We start from the raw sequence: 9790 nt of genomic DNA, 5'->3' as shown, positions 1-9790 counted from the left end.
CAGTAGCAATACTTAGAGGGGCATCGTGCTTAGGGTGAGCAAACAGTGTCGCATGAGCTAAAGCTGTTTTTGCTGCCTCGAATGCTGCAGTAGAGTCCTCAGTCCATACCATCTCCTTAGTATTCTTATAGTCTTTGCCTAACTATTTATAGAGAGGAGGGAGTAGAGATGCAAGACTAGGAACAAATCTATTGTAAAAGCTAATACGTCTGAGGAACTCACAAAGCTTTCATTGTGTAGTAGGACGAGGTTACGTATGGAAAGCTTCTATTTTCTCTGGCAGTGGTCTGATACTATCTTTATTGCATGTATGACAGAAAAACAAGCTCAGAAATCCCAACTTGACCCTTTCTGGGATTGATTACAATACCATGGTCATTCAAACGCAGAAGAACAACTTCAACGTGCTCCAAGTGCTCCTCTCTCGTACTACTGCCAATAAGAACATCAATATATAAGTATGGGAGATCCTGGAGTACTTGATCAATAAAACGTTGGAAAGACTGGGCTGCATTTCTCAACCCAAACGGCATCCGAACAAACTCAAAAAGTCCGAATGGAGTTGTGATAGCTGTCTTTGGGATGTCTGACGGTTCCACTGGGATCTGATGGTACGCTCAAACCAAGTCTGACATAGTAAATATTGTAGTACCATGGAGTGAAACAGTAAAATCCTGTATATGAGGTATTGATTAACAATCAGGGCCTAAAACTTTATTAAGAGCACGATAATCTCCAAAGGGATGCCAGTCTCCTGATTTCTTCTGGACCACATGAAAAAGTTGCCCAAATGCTGGATGAAGGTCTAATTATTCCTAACTGCAGCATGTATCGAAATTCATTTTTAGCTGTCTTCAACTTGTCAGGGGAAGCCTTCTAGGTGCTGAGTAAACAGGTGGGCCAGTTGTTGACATTATGGTCGGTGACCTGGTGTTTAAAATGGTGGAGTTTGGGCTGCAGTACTGCTAGGAAACCCTTGAGGAGTGACTGGAAATCGTTGTGGTCAGTAGGAGGGAGTAAGGTGAGACAGAGGGAGGTCTGAGTAGATGCTTTCCATTTTTACCTCCATACAGGTGACCTTGTCAATTAGCTTATAGCGCCTCAGATCCACCAGAAGGTAAAAATGTCTCAAGAAGTCCGCTCCAATTATTGGGGTAGTTACATCAGCAACTAGAAAAACCCAACGAAAAGTTCTGCGAAGACCCAAGTGGAGAGTTAACGACTGAGTACCACATGTAGCAATAGCTGCCCCATTAACAGCTTGTAGGATACATTCTAGGCGACACCTCTTAGTCTTAGAAGCAGGAGGTAGAACACTCACTTCTGCTGCAGTATCAATAAGAAAGTGGAGTAGTATATTTGTATTAGAAATATGAAACAGATGACTGGCATGATGGCCAGCAGCGCTCGTCGCCAATAGCGGCTGGCTGGGACGTTTTCTGCTCAAGAACAAGGTTCCCCGCACTTATGAGCTTGGTCACCATACCATTCCTTGTACCAGCATAGTTTAGGTGAAGGATCTTGAGATGGAGTACTCCTCGGGAAGGCATTGCAATGGGGATGAGGAGATCGTCCATGCGATAGTGCTCTACTGGCACAGTTTACCAGAGGAGTGAGGCAGGCCAACCTCTTCCCTAAGCTGTGCTACTTACGTGGCCAAAGTATTACTCTCAGGCATGCTATTAATGGGTGGTGGTGGCGTTGGAGAATAAACCTCCATAACTTTATCAGCCAAAGAGTGAGTTCTGCTAGAGGCGTGTCTGCTTTAGCTGAAGCCAACACCATCCTAACACCACTAGGAAGTCTCTGTAGAAAGAGCTCCTTCAGGAATGCTGAGGCATACTCAGCAGCTTGCCCAAGCATTTGCTCCATCCTGTGGAGGAGTTGGGAAGGTTTGCGATCCCCGAGCTCTTTTCCCATAAAGAGTTGCTGCAGCCTCCTTTGCTGTGAAGCAGCTGTCCTTTCAATAAATGCTTCCTTCAGCTTATCATACTGGTCAGAATCAGGGGCTTTGAGTACCAGATCACGTACCTCCACATCTTCCTCAGGCAAAAGAGAAGCTACCTCATAATCGTATCTGGTCTTTTGCGACATTATCTTGTGAGTCTGGAACTGAGCTCCTTTTGAGCAAACCAGATAAGAGGATCTGAAGGCCAATATGGTGGCAGCTGGAGGGAGATTGATGCTTGAGCCTCGCAACTAGGTGAGGTTGCTATGTTCCCAGTCTGGGTCACCAATGTAGTGTGGTCGTAACAACAGTTATTAGTATATACAGCAAAGGACAATAAAAAGAGAAGGAAGAAGGGATTTAGAGAGAAAAGAGAAAAGGAAGGAAGATTGGGAATAGTTCTATAGAGATGAGAGAAAGAGAAATTACAGAAATGATAAAATAATGATAAGAAAGATCTCTGATAACATAGGACCCATATTACTAAAATTCAGTTCTCTAAGTGTGCAATGAGAGCAATGAGACAAATTGTTGAGTTGATACTTGATAGTAGAACGAGACGAAGAGGACGAACGAACGAACGTCTGGACTGATTGATTAATGTGAATGTATATTAAATAGTTGTTGACCACGTGTAAACTCGTGCTTGCAATAATAAATAACAATGAGCTCATAACCACCACAACTTCTTCCTCCTCTACTCCTTTGACTACTGCCCATTGTAAGACCAACACTACACATTTGGAGACCGACGGTACTTGCTTGGATACCAATGTTAATGGTTCGGAGACAGACAGTACTCACTCGGATACCAACATTACTTGTTCTGGTTGATGCGTTTGTTGTCCTGATTGACTCAATATTTGATGATTCTTTCACTTGTTCTCTGGAAGGGAGTACTGTAGGGTGTACCAACTATACTTATGGTATGTTTATCATTTATTATTGTTATTACTTATTATTATTATTATTTTGGCCATTATGATTTCAATCATGAAAGAGACTATATCTATAATTATTGTTATTATCATTATTATTACTATTATAATTATTAATATCATTGTCATTATTATTATTATCATTATTAATATGCATTATTATTTTCACACGTGTGCATAACACACATGTTCTTTTGTTCTTTCTCCCTTCTTCTCCATCTCATGTTTGGCTACTGTCTTTATATCATTGTTAACGTTGTCCATCTCATTCCTTCGTCATTTAATTATAACATTTTGACAACTTAACTATCCTCTGCTAATTTATTTCGTCTGGCCTTACTACGCGCGACAACAGTACCTCTTGTATCTGTAATTATATCTCCAAATGATAATACTGTATGAGTCATTATTTACCAATTTTCTCTGAACCTCCTCCATCTTCAGTTGACTGTATAAGAGTACCTCTAGTACCTTTTATTATGTCTACACATAATGCATGTTACTTTAATAGTTTTCATTTATTAATTCTCTTTAAAACTCCATCTTCAGTTGAGTACCTCTAGTACCTGTAGTTATATTGACACATTATAATTCAGTAATTGTCATCATTTACCAATTCTCTTTGAACTCCTACATCTTCAGTTGACTGTGTAAGAGTACCTCTATAGTAGGGCCACACTGACTTTGCCATCTCATTAAAAACGCAAACTTAGTGGTCATTGTTAAGCACGTGTTAAGTGTTTCATAATTGCTTGTTTATATTAATATCACCAATGAATATAATTAATAAAAAACAAAATTACAATAATAACTATTGAAAGAAAAAATAAAGTAAGAGAGATTATAAAATAATGAGTACATTACAAGTAATATTACAACTAAAAAAGTAAAATAGAAATAGATTTAGCTAAGGTTACAGTAAATTAAAAATTGTGTCGTAAATTTAATTAAAATAGTGTAGTGAATTAAAAAAGTAAAATAGTCAAATGTCCTCATCACTGTCAATAGCAGCCACACAATCATCAAGTGAGTCAGGGCCTGAGGCAGCATCTGTCTCGCTAAGGGCATCATCTGACTCACCATGGACATGAATGACAAAATCAGGTACACGAAAACATTCATCAATATTGAGATTATCATTCTGCCAGTAGCGGTCCTCCACTTTATCCCTCACATGTTTAACCAAGTCAGCCCATCGCTCTTTATTTACCACCTCAAAACCCGCTTCCGCAAGACTTTTAACTTCATCAAGCGTCAACTTGGAGGTGTTTGCCTTTATATGGCCCTTTACCTGTGCCTAAGCCAATTCAATTGGATTGAGTGTACAGTGGGCCACAGGCAGACGAACAACCTCATGTCCAGCCTTAAGAGCCATTTCATCTACAATGTACTTAGTGGTCGTGAGGCCCATCCTTTTGGCTGCGTCTTGTACGAATGCCAAAAGTTGGGACTTAGTGCAATCATCATCAAAAAACTCTTTACCATAATACACTAGCCACACAATCATCTTGCACTTAGTCCAACTTTTCTTAGGAATCTCTTCCTCAATCCTTGAATGATATGAGGCATTATTCATAACAATCAGACTATTAGGAGGAACATTTGGGAGCAGACTATCTCTAAACCACTCCTCAAAGTGCTCTCCAGTCATTTCGTCATGGTAATCGCCTGTGTTTTTTTGGATTGGAAGATGAGAGTGGTGTTCGGAATCCAACCCATCTCACCTCCCGCTCCAAGAATAATGAGACGCTTGCCTTTACCAGACGGGGCACTCACTTCCCCCAAAGTACCCCCTGTTACAGTGTCTTCTTCTACCCAGGCCAAATCTTTGCCATCATGGGCATTGGCCCAGGTTTCATCAAGAAAGACTACTGGTTTATTGTCGGCCCTATTTTGTCTCATCTTGCGAAGGTAGGATTTCCTCTGCTCAATGATGTGTGGCTGCTCATAATAATAACGTCTGTTGTCCACCCTCCTGTACTTATGTACTTAAATCCTATGTCATGTAGTAGTCTCTTCAGTAGCTTCTTTCCTCCATTAAAAATGCCGTCATCCTGTATTGTCTTCAGTAGTTTCAGTGTTGTTACTTGTTCTTTTCGTTCATAAAAGTCATAAATTTTATGTCTTATAGCGTCAATGTCAAAGGTGTCCGGTTTTACTTTTTGTCTGGAAGTCCTGTAACGTCGTGCTGGTGATTCAAAAGTAACAGTCTGTCCTTGTGTTGTGTCTTGTTCTTGTCCTATAGTCTGTTCTTGTTGCAGTCAATGTCGTTCTGAAATAATGTTACGTACAGTCCTAATACCTATTTCTAAATTACAAAAAGTAAGAAAACAAAAACACCAGTTTCCCTTGCCAGAATAATCCCAGCCTACAGTCTTATAGGGCTAGGGAATGGTCTCTGGCAAGGGAGAGTTGCCTTGTATCAAGAAAGGATATGGCTCACTTGTAGCGTCTGCTGTCCTTTGAAATGGTCTGTTTCCTCGTCCTTGTCTGTGTAATTTGTTAAATTAATCAAAATTGTTACCTACAATTGTCTTTGCTTGTCCTTCCAGTCGTTTACCTTGTCCTAATTTGGTCCTTTTCCTTCTTGGAGTATCATTTGTTATAGCCGCCATTTTTATCAGAGCTCACGTGATCTATAAAACGTGGGCGGCATTAATGGCAGTAAGTACTTGCTAAGTGGCTTGGGCTTTGATTTTACTTCTTCCTTGAACAAGTTTCGCTCTGATATTATCATATATCAAAATACCAGGTCCACTGAGTTTTCTACATCAGTGAAACACCGCTGTCTTTAGCATGTAAAATAAGAAAGTTATTTAAAATGTAAGTTGGCAAAGTCAGTGTGGCCCAACTATAGTCCCTGTAATTATATCTGCGCATCATAATACTTTAATACGTATTATTTACTAATTCTTTTTGAAACTTTTCCATCTTCATTTGACTGTGCAACAGTACCTTTAGTACCTGTATTTTATATCTGCACATCATAATAGGCTTTCATAGTTATTATTCTCCAATTCTCTTGAATCTCCTACATCTTCAGTTGACTGTGTAAGTGTACCTCTAGTCCCTGTAATTATATCTATGCATCATAATACTTTAATAGGTATTATTTACCAATTCTTTTTGAACATCTTCCATCTTCATTTGACTGTGCAAGAGTACCTTTAGTACCTGTAATTTATATCTGCACATCATAATAGGCTTTAATAGTTATTATTTTCCAAATTCTCTTTGAACCTCCACCGTCTTGATTTGACTGTGTAAGAGTACCTCTATTACCTGTAATGATATCTATACATCATAATACTTTAATAGCTATTATTCACCAATCTCTTTAGAACCTGTTGATAGTTGAACATTCTGGCTCTTTCCTTTAAAATAATCACAAAATATTTGTATCACTGGAGGACTCCTTATCATTAGTATTAATACCTAAAACAACATGAATTAATTTTTAATCATTAGATAATGACTTGTAATTGGTAAATTAAATGATACCAATGGATTATTTGGATAAAAAATATGCAACCATTGACAGTATCTATCATCTGGAATGTTGTAGCCATTTTCCTGTTTTGTACTAAATTGCTTGTGTTCCACATTTAAAATTACAGGTTCAAGTTGTGAAATGGACTTATTCCTTGCTTTCATCTTTGGCCAACTGCCTTTTCCTTTCATCCCTTTTACCAGGGGCGGATCCAGGATTTTAAGATTGGGAGGGTTGTGATTTGTCGCACCAAGCGCCCCAAAAAATTTTGTCAGCTAATTAGCTATTCATGAGGGGTGTGGTCAATTAATTGCTATTATTACTATTATTATTATTATTATTATTAAAAATTGATTTTTAACCCATTGTTGACTAGTCTTGAACTGATCGTTGATAAATTCTTCTCGGTTGTTGCTGAATAAAAGCTTGAATTATGTCAGACACTGGTATTCTCTGGGCGTAGTGCATGGCAATAACAGCCAAGTCTGAAAAGTGCTCCTCGTTGAGTGTCGATCTTGTGTAGGTCTTTAGACAACGAAGCAGTGAAAATGTCCTTTCTGCTTCTGAGCTGGTGATTGGCAGGGTACATCCGATATCTAAGAGATGGTATACATTTGGAAGTGACTGTGAATCACAAGCTCCTAGTGACTGGAGAAAGTTAGAAGGCAGTATATTGTCACCAGTGTCAGTGTGTTCTATCCACATCAGCTTCCATCTTGCAAGTTCCCCAGAGAGAGAGTGTGGAAAGGGCATTTTGTTAAACCAGAAATCAAAGTACTTAGACTTTAATTCTTGATCACTATTGGCCAGAAAAACAGACGGAATCAAGGAAAGGAGAGAATGAAGATGCTGATTGTTTTCCATAGTAAACCTATCATTGAGCTGAAGGATCAGAGTGTCCAGAAGGGGGATCATTATAGCTCTCTTGTAATACTCTTCTGGGCTTGTACTAGAAGTAATATTTCAATGTTGTTGTACTCTTGTTTTTCGAGGAACTGTCTCAGTGGCACCTACATCATTCGCTAGCTTCATTATCTTAGAGTACCATGATGGAAAATTGGTATCAATAGCCTTCCTGATTGTGCGAATTCTAGTTGTAACGGAACTAACCATGCACAGTGCTTCATATACGTCTGGGTCACGCTTCTGTAATTTGATGGACAAAGATTTCACCTCATCTAGAATGGTTTCAGTAATCACAAAAGTGGCTTTTGTGTCAAAATGATGCAAGAGAGGCTTTTATTCCCTGAGCTTTAACAGCAGTGTCTTTGTCCCAATTCCAACTTCCACCCTCTGATGAAGCTAGCAGCTCAGGATAATGACTTGGGAATAATATAGCATCCAAGAAGGTAACCAGAGGTTCATGTAGTTCTAATAAGACCTCAAAACAAGTGTGTCACTCAATCCATCTGGTTTTGCACAAGCCTGGTAGTTTCGTATGAGAGGAGTGAAACAGTTCCTTAACACATAAATCAAACATGCGCTGACGCTTTGGACTGTTGGAGAGAAAGAAATGTGCTTCATTCACTGTCCCCATCATATTTCTAACGTCCAGAATCTCACAAGAGGAAGCCACAGATAAATTGAGATAGTAAGAGTAACAGTGGGAATACATGGCAGTTGGGCATACCTCTTTGATTTGGGCCTGTACACCAGCTTTACTAGGTGACATCACAGAAGCCCCATCATATGCTTGGCCACAAATCTTTTTAACATCTAAGCGAATCAGTTCCTCTGTAATAGCACTAATGATTTTACTGGAAATAATATCAGCAGTTGCATGCTGGAGATGAATGAATGACACAAAACACTCCCAGATTTGTGGTGTATGAGGGGTTTAAAGATCAACATATCTCAAGCAAAGTGTGAGAATCTCCTGATTCAAATAGTGATCCGTAGTTTCATCAGCTATTATAGCATACGGAAGCGACTGTTCCCCAAGTGGTCGTACCAAGCTCTTACGGATTTTGATGGCATAAATGTGAGTAATTTGATTTTGAATAGTTTTACTGGTGTACTTAGCGTTACGTTTTGCAGATAGAAGATGTTTATGAAGGAGTTCGTCATTCTTGGACATGAGTTGAAGGGTTGCAACGAAGTTACCTTGATTTGAACTGTCATTGGAAAAATCTATTTTATCATCTCTGTGCCCTCGGAAAGATAAACCCTGTTTAGCTAAAAACACTACAGCTAATACTGTTTGGCTGAGCACATGCTTATTTTCTTCACCCGACTGATTTGGTGAAGTAACCGAGAATCAATACGCTCGTTCGTGTGCTGGTAATTACGAAGAAAGAGGTCATCTCTTTTCGTAGACCGTTGATGCATGACTGTGTTGCCATGTCAAACAAGTACACCAGTCTTACCAAGGGCTTTGGAGTATGGCTTTTGGTATAAACATAGAACTAAGAGGCCTGACCTATGACTGTTATTACCCAGTCCCTCCCCTTTTCCTGGTTTTTCTGGAAATAAAATGCAATTCCTACAGATAACTACACTACTATATGATAGCCAGGGAAACTCATCTAGCCAACGTAACTGGAATGTTGGAATGTGACATTCCAAGACTTGCCAGATTTGGTAACTGGATGAGACTGAAGTGAGTCATTTGCTGATGGCTTGAAGTGATGTGACAAATGACTACACTTTTTACTGTCAGAAAGCTTCTGTGTTGCTGTTTGTAGCTTATCCCAGATTTTGTTAGCTTCAACAAGAAGGCAACCCAAGTCATTCTCTACTGTAACAGGAGGCACATTCACTTCTAAGGAGGCTGCTGAAGTATGACACTGCTCAGTCAAATCATGGTTTGCAGACATAACTGGAGAGGTGTTATCTGCTTGGCTTGGCCCAGGTACAGGTGATGAGTCATTAACATCTAATTCCATGTCAGTGTCTTCCCTCACATGACTTCTGTAAGATCCCTTCTCGTATCAAGGAGAATCTTTTTATCAAGGAAAACAACAAAAAGGATCACAAAAATCAGTCCAGCAAATAATCATTTTAAAATCATAATAATAAAACCCAATCAATACACACACACCCAGGAAATACCACACTAAGATAATAATAGTTACCTAGCAACACAACCACCTAATAATAACAATGGTAGTGATAATAATAAATACATGTACACCTTATTGTAGTCATAACTCTTAATAATATCTCACAGTTTCCTCCCTCCTTAAAAACAGACAAATCCAGAACGTTTAGGCGGACGTCTGTCCCTTAGAGGATACCTCCGCTGGGGCACCACTGGTGTAGTGTTAGTGGAATTTCCTACTCTTCCATCCACTGCCGATGTTGCTGTAAGTGAAGGTTCTTCCTCTTGTCGAGCGGTTGGTAATGGAAGGTCAAGGTCCTGAAGGAGAACTTCAGTTACTTCTTCTGATGTTACTATTCTATGCTGCACTTGGT

At 39.4% G+C, this 9790-nt stretch overlaps 2 protein-coding genes and 1 pseudogene across 2 annotated transcripts; all 3 read right to left on the bottom strand.

The window, feature by feature from the left end:
- Nucleotides 1-3868: 3868 nt before the first annotated feature.
- On the bottom strand, nt 3869-4537 carry LOC105316296 (uncharacterized). Its single transcript, XM_011411124.1, has 2 exons — nt 4238-4537; nt 3869-4183 (listed from the first exon to the last, which is right to left on the bottom strand). The coding sequence occupies exons 1-2, from the start codon at nt 4535-4537 to the stop codon at nt 3869-3871; spliced, it is 615 nt and encodes a 204-aa protein (XP_011409426.1).
- Nucleotides 4538-6748: 2211 nt separating this feature from the next.
- LOC105316289 (52 kDa repressor of the inhibitor of the protein kinase-like) lies at nt 6749-7129 on the bottom strand. The gene has a single exon (XM_011411116.1). The coding sequence runs from the start codon at nt 7127-7129 to the stop codon at nt 6749-6751; it is 381 nt and encodes a 126-aa protein (XP_011409418.1).
- A 2428-nt stretch (nt 7130-9557) lies between these two features.
- LOC105316282 (uncharacterized protein K02A2.6-like) overlaps nt 9558-9790 on the bottom strand; it is a 3700-nt pseudogene continuing 3467 nt past the window's right edge.

Source organism: Amphimedon queenslandica, unplaced genomic scaffold (genome assembly GCF_000090795.2).
Source record: "Amphimedon queenslandica unplaced genomic scaffold, v1.1 AMPQUscaffold_13512, whole genome shotgun sequence".
In the NCBI taxonomy this organism is placed as follows: Eukaryota; Metazoa; Porifera; class Demospongiae; order Haplosclerida; family Niphatidae; genus Amphimedon; species Amphimedon queenslandica.
The sequence above is the reverse complement of the archived record's forward strand: the minus strand, read 5'-3'. Positions and strand labels throughout refer to the sequence as shown.

Bases quoted from the DNA above. Each gene is read 5' to 3' on its own strand.
- LOC105316296 (XM_011411124.1), bottom strand. From the start codon at position 4,537: ATGACTGGAGAGCACTTTGAGGAGTGGTTTAGAGATAGTCTGCTCCCA. The intron at 4,184-4,237 runs GTTGTTCGTCTG...GAATTGGCTTAG, and splicing joins CTCTTAAGGCTGGACATGAG to GCACAGGTAAAGGGCCATAT.
- LOC105316289 (XM_011411116.1), bottom strand. From the start codon at position 7,129: ATGCCCTTTCCACACTCTCTCTCTGGGGAACTTGCAAGATGGAAGCTG.